Here is a 25021-nt window from a genome sequence, read left to right as displayed (position 1 = left end):
ATTCAGCCCATCAAGCCTGCACCAACAACAATTCCACCCACACCTTATCCCTGTAACCTGTACTAATCCACCTGACACTTGGGCAATTTAGCATGGCCAACCCACCTAATCCACACATCTTTGAACTGTGGAAAGAAACCAGAGCACCCAGAGGAAATCCACGCAGACATAAAGAGAACTTGTAAACTCCACACTGTCACCTGAGGCTGGAATTGAACCCAGGTCCCTGGCACTGTGAGGCAGTACTGCTAAATACTATGCCACTGTGTTGCCGTGAAAGAATGCCTCAGCAGACAAGGGACTGATCTCCCCACTTTAGTGACCCCCAAACTGAAGGCTCTGGTCAGCGAGGTGGACTGCAGGAGGGAGGAAATGTTTCCCGGAATGGGAGAGAAACTCTTAGGACACAGTTTGAAGGGCGAATGGGAGTACATTACCTCAGAGATGAATGCCCAGAGATTCGGAAATAGCAGCGTGGCAGGAAGAAATACAATGAACACTTGAGTGATCCAGATGGGTGACTGTATTCTTACAGCACATCACATGCCCACCAGATCAACAAACCCTCTTCCTGATCATTATACCACACCATCATCATTCATTGAGTGGCACACCTTGGCATTCAAGACTAACATTCAAATATTTCACCTCACACACACATATCAATCAATGCTGCCAGCATCATATCCACCTCCCCCGCCTCCACATACATGCAGCTATTCAACTATTGCAGGCAAAGCACGCAAATACAGTGCCACACAATCACCACTGTGCCCGCTTCCTTACCGACAATGTTGCCTATATCATCAGATAGGAGATCAGTGGGTGGTGGGGGGGGATGTTGCAGGCAATGAGCTGAAGGAATCCATCCCCCAAGTGCCAGGGAGGAAATGGCCCTACAGGAGACAGTGCAGCAGAGATTGTCCAGGAAGATGATGAGTAACAACCTGATGATCTCATTCAACTCCCTCCTCATCCCCCACCTGAGTTGTTGCAAATGCAAGCTGACAATGGCAATGCTGCTTTCCTCCCTATACCCATTCCATAACTCAGTACCAACCCCCAGGCCCCATCTACTGTTTGTATGCTCTCAGATACTGAAGCACTGTTATCTGGACAACCTCAACAAAGGCAGGTGGCAAAGGATGAGTGAGAACAAAAAGTGATGAGAACGAACAAAGACTTGCATTTACCAGCTCAGATTTTGGGACTGCAAGGACCTTAGGGAGTGGTATATAGTCAACACATTGTGAGTTATTGAGCATGAGTAGTTTGCAGTCAGGCCAGGAGAAAGATTGGCATGTGAACCATATGCCCAAATGGGGAGTTGATGCATATGTTCTACTACAGGGAACTCAGGTAGGTGACCTGCAGAGAATGCTGCGATGATAATGATGCAGAATGAGATACTCAAGACATAGGAAACAATCTAGCAGATCTGCCAATCACTGTCATTCGGGTAAAGAGGCTCCAACTTGGCAGGAGACAGGGGACATGAGACAGAGCTCATCCTTTCCACAGTGGAAGTGGTGGTCAACTCCATACCACCAATAGACTGACCACCTTTGGCCACTGTCTCAGCTTCTTCTGGAGTATAAGTGAAATTTTCTCAACTCTTAGGTGATGCCACACAAGTTCAGATGGAAATCACGAGAGCCACGTTTCTGCTATGCTGACTCAGACTGCTGTAATTGTATACGTGAGTCTCAATGTTCAGAGGAGACTGCAGGCTTTCAGAGCAGTCCAGTAATCCTAATCCTTTCAACGGATTACTAGGGTTGCTGAAATGCCGTCCTGGTGGGGTACCAATGGCCACATGGAGCATGAACCTGCTGCTTTTTTCTCAGGCTGACAGCATCCATGCTTCCACCATTGCCACTCAGACAGTGCTCCTGCTGCTGCCTCTTATCCAGACAACCCAGGCTGCTGTCAATCAGGCTGAGGTGAGCGCAGCCTGAAGCCTGCCCACAAAACCCAGAGCTGTTCAAGGCTGACCTGTAAGGTCATATGCTGGCTCCTCCATTGAAAGTCAGAAGCCACTCATACTCTTTGGGACAGTACTGCACAGGAGAACTAGAACAGGCAAAGATGCCCAGAAGACAGTCACCATGGAATGCATAAAAGTGAGAAATTCACATCTTGTTTGTGTTGGATGGATTGTGCTGATCATAACTAATACTGCATGTCACATGGACAACTGTAGTTTAACATACTTACAAATTAGCACAGGCATAATAGTGTAGTGGTCACATTAATGATTCATAATCATGAAGTCTAACTAGTAATCCAGAGAGTGTAAATTCAAATCCCAGCATGGAAATCTAAAAATTTAAAATCAGTTTATTATAAAGGTCTGGAAATAAAAAGCTAGCATTAATAAAAGTGACCATGAAGCTATAATGCAATCGTAAAAATCCAACTGGCACACTAATGTCCTTTCAGAAGTCTGCCATATCTAACCACTATCGTCAACATGACTAAGGGGAGATGGTGGCATAGTGATAATGTCAGTGGACTAGTAATCCTGAGACCCAAGCTAATGTGGGGAACATGGGAACTTGGTGGAATTTAAACTCAATTAGTAAGCTAGAACTGAAAAGCTAGTGTAATGGTGATCATGAAACCACTGTTGATTGTTGTAAACCTATCTGCTTCACTAATGTCCTTTAGGGAAGGAAATCTGCCATCCTTACCTGGTCTGGCCCACTTACGACTCCAGACTCTCAGCAATTGACACTTACCATCCCTCTACAATGGCCTAGCAACCCACTTAAATACAATTAGGGATAGGCAACAAATGTTGGCCTTACTGGCAACAATCCACATCCACGAAAGAATAAAAACAAGTTTGATTTTTTTAGCTGCCCTCTGATAAACTTGAGGAGCAATAAGTTCTGGCCTTGTCAGCCTCGCCCAAATTCCTAGAAGCAATTCAAAAAATATCTGTCCGATGAGTCATAAAACATTCTTATTCTTTGACACACCTGGATTGAGCGAACAAAAGTTGGTCTCTGATCCAATTAAAGATTATTTATTAGTCATAATTAAGGCTTACATTAACACTGCAATGAAGTTACTGTGAAATTCCCTGTTACTGTGATCTGATTTATTAATTAGAAGTATCATCTAAAGGAAAATCACCCCAGGCCAACACAGTTCACTGCACCCACCCTCCCATAAGACATTGGTAAATTGGCAAACGCTTATTCAAGTCCAGTCATCATATTTTAATATTCCTACATCCTTTTCACCCTCTGCTCCATCTTCCCACTGTGCAACTCATCCCCTTCCCCTGTGTTCAGTTCCCAGGCTCAAAATGGGTTTGCACAGAGGGTCAAAAATGCAGTGAAGACACCAGACAACATCATGGAAGATCTACAGGAAGTTCATCATATAACCTGAGTGTTTTTAAATAACACTGGGGGAGCTGTTCAGCCAGCAACAGATCACCTATTGTTTAAAATGGTTACTGGCCCCTCTACCTCCTCAATGACTATGAGAAAACACCTCACTGAGAAAGCTCATCCACAAAAATTCCACCTGTACATGTCAGGAAACCTGGGAATGCTGCATTCAATCTAACATCCTAAATAGAGGTGAAAAATTATGAGTGGTCTGCCTGTAAATTATCTGTGCACATCCTGCATTTTCTTTGGATTTATAAATTGTAGATGCTGTAAACAAGCAATTCATGTTCCAACACACATCTTCCCACGCAACTTTCCAAATTCCATTATGTATTATGGTCAGCTCATTTGTACAGCAAGATAAAGGGATGAAAGGGTTGCCGCACAGTGGGTTTCATACCCAATAAGCTGAGCTTTATTAGATAGAAGTTGTTTGTTGAACAGTCCAGGATGGAACAGAGGGAATAACCCGTGAATGTCTCTGATGTTATCACTAAATGTCATGTGATTAATCAGAGATTGGTTTACAATACATAAGATCCCTCCCTCTTTACTTCAATTGTACAAGAACAAACTTCAGACACTAAACATTAACACTCACCCACTATGAACATAGGTTACATTACCAAGTTTAATTATTTACATATGTACAGTTAATGAGAGTCTTTTTGGTGGATGTCAATTTCATTTTGGTAAGATAGGATGTCCTGGAGTCTTATCTTCAATATCTGCGGTAGTCTGCATTAACAGACAAAGGAAACACACATCTATTATGTTTTGATTACGTTTCTGAGCAATCTTCCAATGGAGGATCCTGTAGAAATAAGTAAGGAAACCTTAGGGGGGGAATAGCAGAGAGAATCTGCACAGTTGCATGGGTTGCACACTGGAATCAACGGATAGCCCTTGTTACACAGTAATCACCCCTTGATTTGCCATAGTGGCTGAAATGCAGTTGGCACAAAATAAAGGCTTCACAAGTATTGCATGATACCAGCATGGGCCTGTATGAACTAAGAACAGCACAGGAGCAGGCCTTTTGGTCCTCCAAGCTTGTGATAAAATTATTTGTTGCTTATGGTGTCATACCATCAAGACTTTGAGGAAGTGAAATCCCTTTTGTTGTCAGTACATGGCTTGACATTTGGGGGTGAATTTTCTTCTTCAGTCTGCCATGGGAATTGCAGCAGGCGAGGGGTGCACCACAGAAAGGTCCGCTGACCATGCGTGGGATTTTTTGGTTTTGCGGTGAGTGCAGCCTGAAAATCCCGCCCTTGATGTCTGCAAAGTGATGTGTGTGCCATCAGTGGCACACTGCACTGTGGAGAAGCCTGCTACCCCAGCAATTTACCTGCTCTCACTCCATTTGCTGCTTTCTGGCAAGAGAGAATTAATTGTATGATGGTGAATCCCTCACACAATAGATAACACTGTGAAACATTGCAAATACTTCAGCTCTGGCCCAGGAGCCAAATGCATAAAGCTTCATTGCCACAGCCACCATTACAGCTGCTGCCAATGTATTCTTTGCCCTGCGTGGAGGCTGTAGCTATGGCAGATTTCAGTGAGGGCAAACTGAAGCACAAACATCTTGTAGCCATTTCTCACTGAAGCTCAGAAACGTGAATTGTTCCCAGAACACCATGGCTAAATATGGCCTTCTGCTGAAGGCCCTGCTCTCCCTCTTCCTTGTCTTAGCTGCTTATACTGCTTTGTGCTGCCTTTGCTTCTTCTCCCAGTCATGTTCCTTTTCAAAGGAGTTCACCTGCCAATACAACCATGATGTGGAGATGCCGGCGTTGGACTGGGGTAAACACAATAAGTCTGACAACACCAGGTTTAAGTCCAATCAATTTATTTGATAGTAAACTCACAAGTTTTTGGTGTTTGCCCCTTCGTCTCCATTCACCTGATGAAGGGGCAAACCCCGAAAGCTTGTGAATTTACTACCAAATACAGCCATGGCCAGGAGCAATAGCTTTATGCAAAGTCTTGAAGTCAGCAAAACGTCCATCAGCACCCACACACCACATCCTGTCAACATTATTTGGTGCTTTATGGTGATGACCTTTCACATGAAGGGTAATTTAGCTGAAACATCAAGGGCGGGATCTTATAGCCTTGCTTGTGCCAAAACCGTAAAATCCTACCTGAGGTCAACGGACCTTTCCATTGTCTGCCCCTCCCCCATTCCAATTCCTGTGGCGGGCAGGGCAGTAAAATCCAGCCTATTTTACTCTCCATACTGGCACACTATTTGCTTGTTTTTATTTCAAATTTCCAGTATTTGCAGTATTTTTCTTTTACAATGGCATTTGCTGCAGCTGTCTTAAGCTTGCAGACACTAGTTGAACTGTATGAACAAACACAAGACACCAACAACACTAGACACCAACATCACTCGCTGTAGCTAAACAAAATGGGCAGTAACAAGTCTGATTTCTTGCCCCATGTGTCTGATAAGCAAGGTATTGAAAGCTCCCCCCACTAGCAATGCAAACTCAGGAAAGTCCATTTGTGTGAGGATGCTATTTTGTTTCAGATCAATAGGATGTCGGAGTGAAAGAAAGAACTATAAAAACATCCTGTTAGCTCTGTAGATTTTGCAGTTCTTAATTTTATGTGCCTGTTAATGTTAAAGTATGCTTTGTATTAAAAATGAAGTTACAGATTTACTGGCTGGAAACCACTGTTTGAGTTTAAAAGACTGAAACTGCATTTCAATGATTCGAAGATGGCTGAACCATTGCATAATTGCACCTTGTACATCGCAAAATCACGAGTCAACTTTAGAAAAATTCCAGCGGGGACCATAACCTTGAAGGAGGGTGAATGGGAACATCCCCTGAGCCACTCACAGAACATCCAGGTAATCACCAGGCTGCTTACACAATAGAACTAATCACCTCAAGACAATGAACACTGGCTGAGAAAGGAATTCACACATCCATAATTTAATCGGGTTGAAACCATTCATGTGGAATCCACTGGTCATGACTCTATCTGAGTCACCGGTCGATTGGCGAGAGAGAGAGAGACAGAATGAGGTGACAAGTCAATTAACCTGTTTCTTTGAAAAAAACTGATTTTCTGCAGGCCACAAAAGAACAAAGGTCAAAGAGATGCAGAGACCATGCAGACCACATTCTCTCCCTCATTCTATCTGCAAGTTTGAGTCCTATGTCCTAACTGACCATTCCCCTGCCACAGGCAATGATTTAAAGAATAACTCTTCAGCAGTCGCTGATTCCATTGGAACAGAGACGCACTATCCATCAACGTATTTATATCACCTCAACACCAGGGTCAGAGTGGCCACTGAGCCCAGTCTGAAACTATGACACTGCTTCATCTACCCTCTCACTTTGTAACTTACTGGTGCCTTTTAACATCAGCATTAATTTTAAAAAGATTAACACTTTCACCAAGAAAGGTGAACAGGTGTATAATGAGCATGTTAAGTAATAATCAACCAATGTTTCTAAAAAATACCAACTCCAAATGCAAAAATCATTTATAATTGTCTGATCCCCATGCTGAAACCTCAGTAACAGCACTCGGATGTTGTCAGAATAAAATTGTTTAAAATAAGTAAAATTGAAATATTACAAATATTCAATATTTATTTTATTTAACTTGTTGCAAAATGATTAAGATATTAATTTTGCATCCTGATTCAGGAACTGAATGTTTTTTCACAAGAGCATATTAAAAGAAGATTTGACAGTAAATGTTATTGCTTCACTCTGCAAGTCAATTTATAAAAGAACTCAAAACCAAAAGGTTAAGCTGGAAGGAATAATCTTATTGAGTTTTTCCCCTTGATTTCAGTCACATGAAAACATGAATCATACCAACCACTTTGCCAAGTTCAAAAACACAAAAGAAAGCAAAGTGGTAAACGATTTTCAGCTGTTAAAAATCACTGTGTACAATCAATGGACTCTACCCAGCCAGCCAATCATAGATGAAGAAACTTCTGAGTGGGTAACACTAACACTTCTCCCAAGCAGCAAGGAAAATCAAGAAAATTTGTGGATTATTAGTCCAGTCTTAAAACTTACACTTGCAACTCCCCCAAAGGTGACCCAATCAGCATATGTAAGCCATTGTTTTCCACTGTACATATCAGCATCTTAAATAACTTAATAAGTAGAGTACAAACTGGTTTTAATGGAGCTTAGTCAGCCTACCCACTAAACAACAAATAAAACTCTAATCTCTAGTTTTTGTTCGAGACTTATTATGTTGTACTCCTATCTTTCAATTGTGCAAACAGAGCCTTGCTTCCAGTTCCATTCGTTTTAAAATGTCAAGTTATATGTCCTCTCAATTTCCTTATCTCTAATGAAAGTAAGTTCAGCTCCCTGAATTTCTCATTCGGCATTATGATTTTAGGTCCTAAAATAAAGCCTAAATTATGTTCTTTGAAGTCTCTTCAGTGTTCTTTGGTTGGCTTGGAATTGTATACAATGTTATAAATCACATCTTGACAATGGGTTACTGTAGGTTTGAATCAGGCTGTTTTATATGTACCGACATACCTGCTGATAAGACTCAAGACTGACTGGACTGGAGCACTTCATGCCAAGATTGAAAAGTCTCATTCTTTATCTTTTCAATGTTTCAAGTTTAGGAGCTCATGAACAGTAAATCAAATGTAAACTGGACAACAATTGTGACAGATGCATTTTGGTTGTAGTATTTAGATTGGATTATATTGCTGTCACTTCTAAGTTCCAAACTGTGCACATGAAATAAAGTTCTTGATAGCTATCTTGGAACATTACTCTTTTATACCAACAAGATGATGTACAATGTCTTTGACAGCAGCCAATTAGATGCTTATGCTCCAAAACGAGTTTACAAGATTTCTCTCAGATTCTGGTTAAGATAAGTCTGTTCGTGATGCTCCTGAAAGTTCCAGGCGCCTTGTGGGTAAACAGACACCAAACACAATAGAGACAGTCCGATTTTAACTAGTTTACAATATTTATACTTTACAATCACAAAGAAATCTAGCCATCACCGCTGCACTCTAAAATCATTATTACCAGTTGATGTCAACAAAGAAATTTTTTCCTAAATTAACAACTTTATTTCCAAAAATATTTCCGCAAGGTCTTTATCATATTTTTCCCTGCAGCATGATTAAAATTTTAATTTTAAGAAAGATCGAAAACTACAAACATCATCTAACAAAGAATCATGTTAACCCTGCAAGGGCTACTAAGCATTTTTTGAAAATTCTAACAAGAATCAGAAAATATCATAGATATATAGTTAAGATTCAATAATTCCATAATTTTGTTTTCTAATACTCAGCAATGTTCCACGTGTATGATTTGCATTATACTCTTGCGCTATGAATTCAGTTATGATAGATAATATCTGAATTGTGAACAGTTCAATGAACATGCTGTGCAGAAAAGCATTTGGCTGTGGAATTCTTTTTATAAAACCAGGCACTTAACATTGGATTTTTACAGGGATAAATGGTTTCCCCTAACCATCAGGAACCTGGATGTGTTGGAACATCTGTAGTGATCTTCCAGGAGCCAGCCAACTAAGAAGCCTTGTCACGAAACCTCATCCAACTCAGAACAAGATGACCAGGGAACCCAGAGACCTAAGGGCCTGTGGTGATTTCTAACTGGCTACCCCACAGGGATAGTTGGACACTGCTGAAGTAGGCAGGAGACCATGAGCTCTAAAGAATTATAAAATGTGCAACAAAAAAATGGTTGGCCACAGTTTTCATTGTGGAGGGTGATCAACCCCATGGGATAGCCTGTGGCCACAGCAGAGGTCCTCTGGCAACTGGGGGTGAAAGTAAAAGGAGACTTCATCGACCTGTGAGTGGCAAGCCACCTCCAGCAACTGACCAGACTTGAGGCTCAGCCAGGGGCCCCAACTGCTGTCAGGAAGATTCCAGTAGGGCCACTAATTTGGCCCCGAGTGGGCACATAATTGAGCCTATTAACTACCCACTGCAGCTGGTTAGCCTCTACATTCAAGATTATGCGGAGGCAGGGTTGTGCTGGCAAACGGCTCCAATGCGATATTCTCTCATTACGCTTCCAGCCCTGCCTCCAAATCCATATCTGTGGGATTCGGAAAATTTCACTTAGTGTTTATAAAGTAAACCAAAAACAGAGAGATAACAACATTTTCGGAAGATAAACATTCAGACCCTGGTGGGATATGGTTGGCTAAATGTCACACAGGGTTAATGTTGGTTCAGTGCCACTGTACAAGGTTCATTTTGACATTTTGTCAGTGTGACCTAAAAGGGTCTACAACTACTACTACAAGTACTTAGCCTCCATGACATAGTAGGAAACATGGAAAAAAAAGTAGATCATCACAAAAAAATTTTTTAAAAATTCAGAACATTAAAAAAAAATGCAATTATTATGCTGTGGGGAGAAAATAAACAGTGCAATCAAACACTTGCAATGGTGAATGGCCTGCATGATATAGATTTAACTGATGGGGGAGATCCTACTACAGGTTAATTTAAGCTATTCTATGGTGCAACACCACACCTTGCTTGTCAATGTCATAACATCACTAGTATCCATACAATATGGTGCACATTATTTGATGAAACAATGAATAATTTTAACTCCCAGATAAAAAAAAGTTACAGTCACCACTGCAGGAATAATAAGGCAAGATTGCTGTACATTTTATACACATAAAAATAGATTCTGAGATTATATATTACCAAATATCATTCATGTTCTAACCGTATAATAGCTGTATGGTATAAGAGATAGCCTGAAGCTGCAATGTGTAACCACAGTATGTTGAATAATCACGTATATATGGCCAGGAAATTTGCATTGTTCAGGAACATCTGCATGGATGTGCTTTAGTAGCTGAATCCACGGTGGCCCTGTAAAGAAATATTTGAAATTAATCATTATAAGTCTTTTTCCAGAGCAGTAAATTGAACTGTAATAGCTAAAAAAAGGCAAATATTAACGCTTGCTGAAGTGGAACAGAAATAACATCAATGATCTTAAGATGTTAATAGCTACAAATTGCTTTCCTGAAATAGTTTTATCTAACAATTAAACCACTAGGAATATGTGGCTAATTGAGAATCCGGATGTATTTTTCATTTGCAAACAAAATACAAGTAATAGGCACATCGATCGGTGTGTGATTTCAAGTCATGTTCACACAGTGTAAGCATGTGTACGTTCACCAAAGAATCCCTACAGTGCATCAAGTTTGCATCGACAACAATCGCACACAGGTCCTATCCCTGTAACCCCATGTATTTACTAACCCCCTAAAACCAAGGAGCAATTTAGAGCGGTCAATCCCATTAACCCGCATGTCTTTGGACTGGGGAGGAAACTGGAGCACCTGAAGGAAACTCATGCAGATAGGGGAGAACGTGTAAATGCCTCACAGACAGCCACCGAGGCTGGAATTGAACCCGGGCACTGTGACACAGCAGTTCTAACCACTGTGCCACTCTTGCAGTTGTTGTTATTAAAGTGGTAAGACAATAATGTGCACGCAAGCAATTTTTAATGTGCGTGTGTGCTCTATTTCCTTGGTTCCTGCTTATTGGTTATCTGTTAAAATAGCATGAGAAAAGTACTAAAAACACTTGACTTCAACGCTGTGGAAATACAAACTGCATTGTCTGGAGACAAGAGCTGTTGTTAAGGTCAGCTTAACTAATTGGAATAACTGTTCCCAGTCAGCAAATGAAAGGCCAACCAATAACAAGCAGCTAATCAGGACACGTCATATAACAGGGCAAATAGCATCAAAACACAGGTCGTGAGTGTCTTGCTGCATGAGTCAACTTTCACAGTAAATCACTCCAAGGAACTTCAAGTACCACTTGCGACTATTGGAAAAAAGCTTAGAAGCTGCATTAATATGGGTTTTGTTGGATAAGTTTGCATCAGAGGTTCAAACTTAGTCAACTTAAATGTGAAGTACATTTATTTGTACAATGGGTAAGGAATTTTCAATTAAAATTAATTGATGTGGATAAAAGACTACAGCCGCACCAGTAGCTGGTCACATATTCTATTGGACAATATTGTCAAAGAAAGAAAGCCAAATTTATTAAACCATTTTTGATTTTACCAAAGGTCTTTAGTGCATTAATTGGAAAGTACCTTGGGAGTTTAGTTGGCCATTTCACTGATTTCATTTCTTTCAGAGGTAGACTGAAGACTTTCAGGTGGTTGCTCTTCAGATGTAATTCTTAGTGAATGTTGGCTATTCCACTATGGAGGGCAACACGCAAGCCTGATTCCAACATTCGACCCTTACTGCAGGCAAGGCTGGATAAGCAGCTGAAGCAGACATTTAGGGTGGGATTTTACGGCTTTGCTTGATCCAAGACCGGAAAATTCCACCTGAGGTCAACGGACCTTCCCATTGTCTGCCCGATCTGCCTGCTCTGATTCCCATGGTGGGTGGGACAGTGGAATTCTGGCACTTGATGTAGTTTATTGTTCAGTAACAGCTGCCAAAGTCCTGCTCAGGATACTATCGGATAAATTTGCAAATCCGGTGCATCTGGCAAAGATTCTTTGACACATTTAAGTGCTGGAAAAGAAAATTGTCTCATTTTATTGACAACAAGTTGATCCACAATAGATATGGTTCAATAGGTACCATCTGATCTAATACAGATGAGTGAGTAAGCCATTCTTCAGATGTAGAACCATACAGTTCAATTGTGAGGGCAACACAGTCAAACCTAGTCATGTCTTAAATGGGCACTTGGAACGCCATTACTTACAAGGTTATGGACCAAGTGTTGGGAAAATGGGATTAGAATAGACAGTTGCTTATGTCTGAGTGGCCTCTTTCTATGCTGTAAAATTCTATGGGTGGGATATTCTGGCCACACTTGTCCCAAGGCTGGAAAATTCCACTCACGGTCAATGGACCTTTGCATGGTCCATGTTCTGCCGCCACCCACTATGATATCCAGGGCAGGCAGGCAAGAAAATTTCATCTTATGACTCTTCACTCAATGCCCAACTATAATCACTTATCAGAGCCTTAACAATATCAATAACAGGAATCAGGAATGATTTTCCACTCCTTACTCAGGGTGCTCAGGCCCAATATCACCTTGGCTGATGGCAGATAACTCAATCATAGGTTAGGAATCTAATCAGAAACCTCCATGTGGCTGATAAATGTTGCCTTTCTAAAGCTAGCTATTGGGGAATTTCAGAGAACTCTGAGCAAGATGTCTGGTAGCAGCAATGGGTCCTTCTGTATTCAATCCCTACTGCTACTGAAATGATGGATAAAATGCTGGGGGGAGAAAAAACAACAAGAAAGAGATTATCCTGAATGGTAATGCAGTAGAGAGCTATCTGGGTTAAGAACTGATAATAAATGAGCCATAGCTTGTTACTTTTACTTCAGCCAAGTAATAACAAAGATACAGCTCCAGCTTTCAATCACCCACGAATCAAGTTTAGCCCTGCAGCTTTCAACCATCCATGACTGAGTGCAGCCCCAGGTGACTGCCAAGGAGAAAGTTGGCTATTATAATACTGAGCTTTCATGAAACAAAAGTGTTTGTTGGATTCAAATGGCCTTGCTTAAATGGGCTGGATTCGTATATCAGGTCAAGCCAACTTTTCCATGTTTAAGAGACAGAAAAGGATATCTATCGGACACAATTTTCTGACTTGGTGCTCCAGCAGGAAGCATTGCCAGTCAAGAGAAAGTATTGGAAATTCAAGCATATAAACTTCTGATTAAATGGTCAGAAAATCATGTTTCATGCATGGCTTAATTTCCAAAGTGCATCCTCTGGCAGCAAAACCAAAAGTGGAAAATGACCACTATTTATCCTGACAGGTGTTATAAATACTGTAGTCAATATTCTCATTGCAATGACAATCAAGATCCACAGACCATGAAATAGTTGGTCAAACCTTGCACAGCAATGATTTCTGGCATGATTTTTCCAAACTCTTCCTTGAAATTGTACTTTGTACTTTTCTTTCCCTAACTCTCTATCCTTCTTTACTCATTTCTTTATTTTCTCTCCTCTCATTCCCTGTCACATATTCACCATTTACCCTCTTTTAAATCGGTCTTTCTGAATTTCCCTTCTGGCTCTCATATCGCTTGCTTATTCCCTTTTGTCTTTCACTCTGCCCCTTATAACCTGCTCTCTTACGCAGTTATTCACTCTTATATTACTACACAGCAGCATAGTGGTTAGCCAGGGACCCAGGTTCGATTCTCGGCTTGGGTGACTGTGAAGTCTGCACATTTTCCCTGTGTCTGTGTGGGTTTCCTTCAGGTGCTCCAGTTCCCCAAAGAGATACTGGTTCAGTGCATTGACTGTGCTAAATTGACCCTCAGTGAACCCGAACAGCTACCAGAGTGTGGCAACTAGGAGATGTTCATAGTAACTTCACTGCAGTGTTAATGTAAGCCTACTTGTGACAATAAACAAACAGTGCAGCATCTATAATCCAAGTAACAGCATCTGGCTAATTTTCCACAGTAGCAAGATCAGCCACGCAGGCCCTCAAGTCGGTTCTGCTATTTTGTTAAATCATGGCTGATCTGCACTTCAGCTTCACTTACCAACCTCTGCTCCATATCCCTCAATGCCCTTATTATCTCCATTTTGAAAATCCCAATTGAACTTGATTATCACAGGTACAGGCCAGTGCTCATGGCAGTTTTAATACTGCACCTTACTTGCTTAGTGGCTACTTTCTTTAAAATTCAAATGTTTACTGCAGGCCCGGCTGGACTCCTGATAGGGCGACGCATTCAAAAAACCAAAAGAAGCAGTTCAATAGAAGCCAGTTACAAGAGACAAGTTGAAGTTCATGATGCACAAGTTGGCTGTTCGTACCACATACTGTAAAATTGTTTCTCGTATACTAGAGTTAAACAGATGCTGTATCATTTGCATTTCAGACTGCACTATGCATTAAGCTGCTGCCATTGCAGTTTCTCAGTGAACCAATTCATTTACCTTTGAAACTGAAGCGCAAGGATGAGAAAAACCTAATTATACCATCCAAGGAGATTGTGCCCTTGGAAAATGAGTTGTTCAGGTGAGAGAACTCTATTTTAGGTTATCATATATTAGATGGTTGAACACAAAAGCGTTTACCTGATTCTGATCTTCTAATTCTTCCACATCATCTTCCAGTTCTGACACTGGAATTGGTTCTTTTGATTCTTGCATGAGTGATATCTAAAAAGGAAAATAAGTTAACAGATTAGTATTGTTGCAAAATAACAAAGGGGAGTATATATAGATAACTATGACGCAACAAAGATTTAATACATCTGACAGAAAGGACAAGGGTAATTTTAACACTGCACAATATATTTAGCACTATTGTGCTTTTTCACTATATCATTCTCAACAAAGCAAGTGTATTTATATCATTCATTGTGCTCATGATGATTATTAGTTGCTGGAACACAAACTATGTCACATACACATCCACATCTACAGCACTATTAAGGGAGTGCCATCTGTAAGGCCTGCGGAATACCATCGGCAATTTAATGTGATAATAAAAGTGGAAAGGCCATCTTATCAGAGCAAATACCCCCGTGCCATCAAAATATTCTTACAAATTGTCTCACACAGTGTAAGGTGTGGTGTGATCAGGACAGAATTCTTAAATGGACAGCATCAATCTGTCCACTTGTTGAGGAAGCTTCAGAGGGCTGGATAAGGGGTCCTGATTAATCAGAAGTGACATGCATTATGAATTATGATATATTTATTATTTTTGCCTCCATGTTCGACATGCCAAGGTATAGCACACACATTGCAGAAACATTGCGCAAGATTCCCTGGCCTTCTTGTGATATGTTTCTCGGTGGCTAGAGGAGCCAGCCATTGGGAATGTCTGGTCCTGCCACTGTCAATGGGATTTCCCATTGACTCTACCCCACACTGCTGTGTACAGGGCGGGGTTGCACCGCCAGCATGAACAGCCAAAAAATCTTGCCTGTAAGCTTGTGCATTTTAGCCCAAAAGATACACGTTAAGTTTCATTACATAGAAGCCCTTTCTTTCTTTTGGCTTTCTCATATTGGCTTACTCAGGTGTCACTTGTCCCTGTTCTACAAGACACTATCAATTTTAATGGATATTATCAACTGTGTTTCATTCTTTCTTTCCTCGACAGTGCTCCCATCCTAACAGAAACGTCTATATTTTACAGGATTTAGTTCAAAATAGACAACAGAACAAGGATGATGAGAAAGCACAAAAGAAATGCAGAATTCTGGTCCAATACATATCCCTGTCTGTCTCACAACCTAACTCTTTGTTGCCTCAGTCTCCGTAAATGTCCACTGAGCAGTAAAATAATATTAATGCAATCCCTTTGGAGGTGAAGATAGTCAGCATTGACTGTCCTCACACTTCAGGAAAGGCTGCGGAGAAACTGAAATCTTCAGGGAGGATCTGACTAGGATTTTGCAACAAGGTGGGTTAATTTCTAAACTCAATTATTTCTATTTGTGTGATATGACAGCCACAGAGACATAATTGCAAACTGACCATAGCCAGGGCCTGAATATCAAATCAGGAGGACAGAAAGAAAGGAAAAGGAAGTGGGGGGTTGGCTCTGTTAATAAAGGATGAGATCAAAACAGGAGTGAGAAACAGTAGTGGTTTGGAGGGTCAAATTGTAGAATCAGTTTGGGTGGAGATAAATAGCAAAGGATGGAAGTCACTGGTTGAAATAGTTTGTAGGCCCCTGAACTGTAGCTACAACTGGGAGACAATGGTTTGATGTTATTATCACTAGACTATTAATCCTACAACTCAGCTAATGTTCTGGGGACACGGGTTCGAATCCCGCCATGGCAACTGATGGAATTTGAGTTCAATAATAAATATCTGGAATTAAGAATCTCCTGATGACCAGGAAACCATTGTTGATTGTCGGAAAAACCCATTTGGTTCACTAATGTCCTTTAGGGAAGGAAATCTGCTGTCCTTACCTGGTCTGGCCTACATGTGACTCCAGAGCCACAGCAATGTGGTTGACTGTCAGCTATCCTCCAAGGCAATAAACGCTGGTTCGCCAGCAACACCCATGTCCCATGAATGAATATAAAAAATGTAACACTGAGTGGAGTTGAGGCCGCAATCAGATTGGCCATGGTCTTGTTAGGTAGTGGAGCAGGATTGATGGGTGAATTGCCTGCTCCTATTCCCGTATCTTATGAATTGTAACTGCCATGTTTTGCAAGTAAACAGCTTGTAATGTACAACACCGTGTTACAAGATTTCCTATCAATAGAACCAGAGATCCATTAGTGAACATTGCAATGTTCTCCTACCTTCTCAAAAATAGGATCTTGTATGTCTTTATACATAGTCTGAGTATGTATGTAAACAACAGCATCATGAACTGTGAGGTACAAGATGTCTTTTTTAATATTGTCATCAAAAAAGCCACAGCTCTCCATTTTCTTCACAATGTGGTCTGAAATCAGAATGATAAAAATATTAAACTCACTCCCAGCTTCATGATTTTAAGTACAATCCATTGTTGTTTTTTTGCAGAGTATGTCATGCCAGTAAATATACTGGTAAAAATAGTGAGGCTATCAACATCCTTTTCTTTCTGTATAAATTGGGAAATAAAATTTACATCAAGAATTGAATCTTATAACGTAGCCTATAGATAGGTGATATTAGTGCCTGAAAGATCTGCATGAAGTTTGAGGATTAAAATTAAGGACTACGAGCCAGTCTTCTAAAGCATGGATCACCAACCTGGAGTACCTACTTGACCCATCAAGCAAATCCAGGTAACTATGACTGCTGTAAAAGTGGAGGTCAGGATGCCGCATAATTCATCTGGAGCTTGACATTTACAATGAGTTAAAGACCGTTTGCCTTATTTTCAAACAAAAGGATTATTTTTGATCTCTCGCAAAGTATGTTATCTTGAATAGTGAAGCTGACAGATATGCACTCATAGCCCTTCTTTGACAATGTTCACATTGAATGGTGGGTTTTATATGAGATTAAGAAGATAAGAACATAAGAACATAAGAAATAGGAGCAGGAGTAGGCCATCTAGCCCTTCGAGCCTGCCCCGCCATTCAATAAGATCATGGCTGATCTGTCGTGGCTCAGTTCCACTTTCCCGCCCTCTCCCCATAACCCTTAATCCCCTCTCTTATCAAGAACCCATCAACCCGCGTCTTAAAAATATTTAGCGAGGCAGCCTCCACCACTTCAACGGGCAGAGAATTCCAGAGATTCACCACCCTTTGAGTGAAGAAGTTCCTCCTCAACTCCGTTCTAAACCGCACCCCCCCCTTTATCTTGAGGCTGTGCCCCCTAGTCCTACTGTCTTTTTTGAGCGGGAAGAGTCTCTCCACCTCTATCCTATCCATCCCATTCATCATCTTATACGTCTCAATGAGATCTCCCCTCATTCTTCTAAACTCTAACGAGTACAAGCCTAGTTTATTCAGCCTCTCCTCATAGCTCAACCCCCTCAACTCCGGTATCAGCCTAGTAAACCTCCTCTGCACTCCCTCCAAGGCCAAAATATCCTTGCGCAGGTGCGGCGCCCAAAACTGCACACAGTACTCCAGCTGCGGCCTCACCAATGCCCTATACAGCTGCAGCAAGACCTCCCTACTTTTATATTCAATCCCCCTCGCTATGAAGGCCAGCATCCCATTCGCCTTCCTGACCACCTGCTGCACCTGCAAGCTGGGTTTTTGCGACTCATGCACAAGGACCCCGAGGTCCCTCTGCACCGTCGCCTGCTGCAGTTTTTCGCCACGTAAGTAATAGTCCTTCCTACCATTCTTCCTACCAAAGTGGACCACCTCACACTTGCCAACATTAAATTCCATTTGCCATTTCCTGGCCCATTCGCCCAGCCTATCTAGATCCTTCTGCAGACTCTCCACACCCTCCGCACAATTTGCCTTTCCCCCAATCTTGGTGTCATCAGCAAATTTCGACACCCTACACTCGGTTCCCTCCTCCAGATCATCTATATAAATGGTAAATAGCTGAGGCCCCAGCACCGACCCCTGGGGCACCCCACTAGTCACCAACCGCCAATCCGAATAGCACCCATTGACCCCCACTCTCTGTCTCCTATTTGACAACCAATCCTCTATCCACGCTAACACCCTACCCCCAACTCCATGTCCCCTGACCTTCTGCAATAACCTCTTGTGAGGTACCTTGTCAAACGCCTTCTGAAAATCCAGAAAGACCACATCCACCGGCTCTCCTCTATCCACTGCCCTAGACACATCCTCATAGAACTCCAGTAAATTTGTCAGACACGACTTCCCTTTAATGAAACCGTGTTGCGTCTGCCCTATCAAGCAATTCCCTTCAAGATGCCTCGCAATTTCCTCCTTAATGACGGATTCTAACATTTTACCTACCACAGACGTTAAACTAACCGGCCTATAATTCCCCGCCTTTTGCCTGGCACCCTTCTTAAACAACGGCGTAACATTAGCTGTTTTCCAATCTTCCGGCACTTCCCCAGAATCCAGCGACGTCTGGAAAATAACCACCAAGGCATCCACTATCACCTCCGCCATTTCTTTCAGAACCCTCGGATGCATTCCATCCGGTCCTGGGGACTTGTCCACAATCAGCCCCTCCAGTCTGTCGAGCACCACCTCTCTAGTAACAGTAATGTCATTAAGACCCTCCAGTCCTACCACCTTTCCATCGCTAACACCCGGCAAATTATTCACGTCCTCCTCCGTGAAGACAGAAACAAAAAAGTTATTCAAGACCTTAGCCATATCCCCATCCCCTACCACTAGGTCCCCTTTCTCATCCTCTAAAGGACCAACGTTCACCCTAGCCAGCCTCTTCCTTTTTATATATTTATAAAAACTCTTGCTATCCTTTTTTATATTAAGTGCTAGCCCAGCTTCATAGCTTCTCCTACCCTCCTTTATCAACTTCTTTGTCAATCTTTGTTGACATTTAAACCTTTCCCAATCCTCTTCTCACCCACTACTCTTAGCTACTCTAAATTCCTCCGCTTTTAATTTAACACTTTCCTTCACCTCCTTCGTTATCCACAGCTTATTACCTCTCCTCCTACGGTCCTTTTTGACCATCGGAATAAATTTCTGCTGAGCACTAAGAAAGATCTCCTTAAAGATCCTCCACTGCTCCTCAGCAGACCTACCTTCCAACGCGCTCCCCCAGTCCACATTCGCCAATTCTTCTCTCATCCTACCATACTCCCCTCTATTCAAACAAAGGACGCGTGTCCGGGAACCCACTTTCTCCTCCTCCATCTGCACCAGAAACTCCACCATACAATGATCACTCTCTCCAAGAGGATCCTTCACCGCAAGGTCCCTAATTCTACCTGCCTCATTACATAGCACCAGATCCAAGATAGCTCGCTCCCTCGTCGGCTCCAACACACACTGTTCAAGGAAATTATCCCGGCAGCATTCCAAGAACTCCTCCTCGAGCCCACCTCGTCCAACATGGGTCGAACAATCAATATGCAGATTGAAATCCCCCATAACTACGGCCGTCCCATTCCTGCACGCCGCACTTATTTGCGCGTTAACAGCCCGCCCCACCTCCAGATCATTATTCGGGGGCCTATAGACGACACCCACCAGCGTCTTCCTCCCTTTGCTGTTCCTAATCTCCACCCACAACGATTCCACTTTCTGCTCTTTGGCTCCGATATCATCCCTTGCTACCACCTTGACACTATCCTTAATCAGCAGAGCTACGCCACCCCCTCTTTCCTCCTGCCTATCCTTCCTAAACACTTGATAGCCCTGTACATTCATCTCCCAGTCCCTGTCACCTTGCAGCCATGTCTCTGTAATGGCCACCAGATCTTATCCATTTGTGTCGATCTGCGCCACCAGCTCATCCACTTTATTCCGAATGCTTCGTGCATTCAGATAAAGCGCTTTCATCCCAGAAGATTGTTACTCCAAGTAGTTTTGCCAAAAAGCACTAGCATTGGCATTGTGGTGGGGGCTGGTGTTCTGAATTCTGGTGGAAGGGTAGGGTGAGGTGAAATTATCCCTCTTGAAAGTAGTCCAATCTTCTAAATGACCTGAGACTCCATGACGGCTGATTAGTTCTAACTGATGTAAGTGATGGACTGCAGTGAACACATTTATACTTCAACAGCAGAATAACGTGTTCTGTATTCCAGGATATAATGCACTTGCTCTCCAAATAGGAAGGCTGTAGCACAGAATGCAAAGATATTCCATTCCTCCAATTCAAATGTGGAATGAATGACTAAGTTCTCTGAAAGGAGTGTTGGGCAAGATCTCACATGCGGATATATATACAAATTTAACCTACTAGGTCTTTCACTTGAAAAATATACCTGTGTATATTTTTCTGCTCAGGACCCACTAAGGCTCCTTTGACAGCATCCTCCAAACCCACAAACTCTGTCAACTTGAAGAAGGGCAGCAATGACATGGGAATACCACATCCTATAAAGTATCCTCCAAATCAATCACTAAATTGATCTGGAACAATATTTTCTGTTACTTCAGCATCGTTCTCTCCCTAACACCAGACAGGGTGCACCTATGCTATGGGGACTGCACTGGTTTACAAAAATAATTCAAACAAAATCTCCCTGCTGCTCCTGAGAGGTTAGATTCTCTTAGTGAGCCATTCTTTCATGGCTGGTAATTACTATCTGGCACTTCATCCAAATAGGTGTTATTTATGTGTTAGCCTCAACCTCAGGCTGTCCACCTGTGGAGGACATCATAATTAGGCACAATACTGTCCTCATATCCACACATGCACTTTCCATAGTGATCACCGCAAAGCCGTCTAGTAAGTCCCCATTATAAGTTGCTCTGTTTTAAGTCATTTTGCATTAAAGTCGTGCAATTTTTAAGGCCAGTCTTCATCATTTGCGTCTTCAATTTTGATTTAATGTCATTTTGCACTGTCACGCTGTAAGTCATTTAGCATCATCATTGCGCGTCGATATGATGTCAGGTCCCATAACTTGATCGGCATCATTCTGAAGTGAGTGCGACTGGGGGTGTTTGCTTGCACTGGAAGGAAGCGTATTCTTTTACAAAAAAACCCTGAAGTAAAATTCTCAACAAACAGTACCAAATCATCAGGTTATTCTTTCTTCACAAGGAAGAGGTTGAAACCTGGGCTGCTCTTGTTGTGCAGAAAGTCAGTTTCTTGATTTTATAAGCAGATTTTAATTCTGGAACCCCGGGTGTGCACACTGAGGAGCTTTACATTTGGTGAGGCAGAGAGACTGTTTTAAAATCCAAGAGGGGGGCATTTGCTGCAGCACACAGGTAAAATTGTTTCCCCTGTCTCAGCACTTATTTGGATGAAAAATACAGCATCCAGTACTTACTCTTCAGAAGGCTGACTCTGCAATTTCCTGATTACTTTCTTGCCCTTGTTCAGCTTTGCAGCAAGCGAGGCAGAGGATCTATCTTAAAGGCAGTGAGAGAGCCCAGCATCAAGGCGTTAATCACTCAATAACACCTCCACTGCGAGCCTTAGGTGTGTCCCCAAAACATCGGTGAAGAGGTCAAGCATCTCCACTAACCTCATGGTGATTCATCAAAGTCGGAGAAGCTTCATTTAGAAAGACACCAACCACAGAGCCAACTGCCAGGAACATGCAAACAGGAAGTCAAGGAGGCAGAGTGCAAACCTGTAACCAATTTATCTAACTGACCCTCCAAGAAACACAAGTTCCAGATTTGGCAAAGTCTACAATTACCCATTGGACCCATCAGCAGAACCAGAATGAAAACAAGTCAAAACTGAATGAAAGGGACTGCCAAGAAGAGAGAGATCAGTGAATATTATCCAACTTGAATTTATACAATATTGCTTCTCTATTTAGTGATTTATTTTATTTTGCAAGCTCTTTCAGCTAGAAATGCATAGTATTATACATCTACATTATGTTATTTCAGTTTTCACATTGAATGACATTCAAAGCAACCTAACTTGAGTATTAACATTGGGGACCTAGGATTCGCTTTAAGTTGTTTAACTTAAAGTTGTGCTTTTCAGGAACACAAAACCACAACTTTAAGTGAGGGTTCACTGTATTGAGATCATTTAGAGCTTTCATTCTATTTTGAATGCAATCAGTTGAACCAAAACAGCTTCAGATTGGCACAATCCTTTTACTCTTTTTATTACGCATTTCAAGTGGCCACCAACTTGGAGAGAATAAAGAAACCTAATTCTTTGAAAAAGGAAATAATTTATGGAGGTTGCTTTGCACATCTCAAGCTTTATTCTATCAAGTACTCTTTTTTCAATATCATTCTCCATTGTTTTCGCTGAACATTTTAAAAACGTAATAATGAAAACAATTACCATCATAGGCTGTCAAATACACCTTAACACCTATTCGTTCAAATTGTCTGATAACCTGCAATAAACAATAATCAGCAACATGTCAGCAAGGGCTGAATCTGCACACCAGATCATATAAATATTGCTGAGATAAAAAAAAAATTACACAATGACCAGAAGAACAAATTGTAAACAGTCAAACTTATATAGCTCGTTTTTTTTTAATACCAGCACACAAAGGCAGTTAATGATAATCTGCCAAGGAATAACTGCAGGAATTTACACTTAATGGATATTAAGTTGCATCTGTTATCTTTAAGAGAGGGAGAGAGAAAAAAAGAGAAAGAAAGAGAGTACGTTTTGTATGTAAGAGTGGAATATGAGAATACAGCGCAAATAGGGAAAACATCAAGTATATAAGGCTTTAAAATTTAAACCAAAAAAAGTTGAGATGCTAAGCTTCATCACAAAAATTACAGAATCTAATTACACACAGTGCTCGGATGATTATGTTCAGGGAAGGTTTTAGGCATGGGGGTGGGTAGAAATATCGAACATAGGAACGGGGGAGGTCATTTTGCCCTTCAAACCTGCTCTGCCCTTCATTACATTATGGCTGATCATCCAACTCAATAGCTTAATCCTGCTTTCTCCCCATAACCTTTGATCCCATTCACCCCAAGTGCTATATCAAACCACCTCTTGAATAAATTCAATGTTTGTGGTATCAACTACTCCCTGTCGTAATGAATTGAGCTTGCTGCTCTTTGGATGGAGAAATGTCTCTTCATCCCTGTCCTAAATGGACTAAGCTGAAACCTCAGGCTGCGACCCCTGTTTCTGGACTCTCAAACCATCAGGAACATCCTTCCTGCATCTATCTTGCCTCGACCTGTCAGAATTTTATAAGTCTCTGAGATCCCCCCTCATACATCTCAGCTTCAGCAAAAACAATCCTAACTTTGTCAATCTCTCCTCATACATCATCCTGTCATCCCCGGAATCAGCCTGGTAAACCTTTGCTGCACTCCCTCGAGAGCAAGAACATCCTTCCTCAGAAAAAGGACAAAACTGCATACAATACTCTAGGTGTGGCCTCACCAAGGCCCTGTATAATTGCAACAGCACATCCCTGCTCCTGTACTCAAAACCTCTTGCAATGAAGGCCAACACATCATTTGCCTTCTTTATCGCCTGCTGCACCTGCGTGCTTCAGTGACTGGTTTACAAGGCCACCCAGATCCCGCTGCACACTCCTCTCTCCCAATTTATAGCCATTGAGGTAGTAATGTGCCTTCTTGTTTTTGCAAGAACAACAACAATGAATACTTCTGGAGCTATACCTGGGACTAAAAGGAGTGAGTTTTTGGCTTAAAACCTATGCAAATGAGAAAGTTAAGAGACAATCATTTTAAACTATGTTCCATCATCCACAAGGCTTCCTCCCATCCTATCTATTCCTTTCACTCTCATGTGTTTGAATAGTTTCCCACGTGCTTATATAGTTTCCTATTAAATATATTTCTTTCCCTCAACTATTCCACGTGGTAGCAAGTTCCATATGGTGACCACTCTCTTAGAATTCCCTATTGGATTTATAGAATTCCACCCAATAAACTGAATAACCTATTTATTTATGGGTTTATATTCTGACTGATTCAAGAACATGAGCACTCCATGATAACGATCACTGCTATTATAAATATCTTAGTGCCAGATGCTGAGGTGAAATGGATAGGATAGTCTCAGTTGTGCTTGAATGGATTTGGGTCACAGAGTTAAGTTTCAATGCTGTAGCCTCAACACTGAGTCACGCTCCACTCCAGAACAACTCAACAATGTGCACTTTGGATTGGTGAAGAAATACACCAACGGCTTCTTACTTCTAGTGGTAAAACTCACCTGCTGGCAGCAGATATTGAAAAGTTGTGAAATTTAGGTGCCCAAGACAACACGTTGCAAGTAAGAAGCCATCACTCAAATACTTTTCATTAAACTACCCAAACTGGAAGAAGGGAAGAGGTCAGGGAGCAACCAATGATTCTAACCTGAAAATGCAGTGATCTATCAATAACATCTATTTAATCCAGTGTGCTATTCTAATAATAATATGGTTAAAAAAAGCAAACATTGGAAACCTGAACTAAAAAGAAAACAATTGCTGAATAAAAAGTGACATGTTATCAAAGCTTTTCAGCTTGCACTCATCAGGGTAGCTCACAAAAAATTACCAACATTAAAG

The 25021-nt window shown here is 41.6% G+C and overlaps 1 protein-coding gene across 6 annotated transcripts in view; it reads right to left on the bottom strand.

Moving 5' to 3' along the window:
• Positions 1-8377: 8377 nt before the first annotated feature.
• Positions 8378-25021, bottom strand: part of slc26a4 (solute carrier family 26 member 4) — a 63596-nt gene continuing 46952 nt past the window's right edge. For all 6 annotated transcript variants that reach the window (XM_080207340.1, XM_080207343.1, XM_080207346.1 and 3 more), the window contains 4 exons: positions 22801-22855; positions 16758-16903; positions 14557-14640; positions 8378-10308 (listed from right to left, as the gene is read on the bottom strand). In XM_080207340.1, coding sequence (XP_080063466.1) covers positions 10285-10308; positions 14557-14640; positions 16758-16903; positions 22801-22855 — 309 coding nt within the window. In that variant the 3' untranslated portion in view covers positions 8378-10284. The remainder of the gene's footprint in view (positions 10309-14556; positions 14641-16757; positions 16904-22800; positions 22856-25021) is intronic.

Source organism: Carcharhinus amblyrhynchos, chromosome 19 (genome assembly GCF_965287045.1).
Source record: "Carcharhinus amblyrhynchos chromosome 19, sCarAmb.v2.hapA, whole genome shotgun sequence".
NCBI lineage: Eukaryota > Metazoa > Chordata > Chondrichthyes > Carcharhiniformes > Carcharhinidae > Carcharhinus > Carcharhinus amblyrhynchos.
The sequence above is the reverse complement of the archived record's forward strand: the minus strand, read 5'-3'. Positions and strand labels throughout refer to the sequence as shown.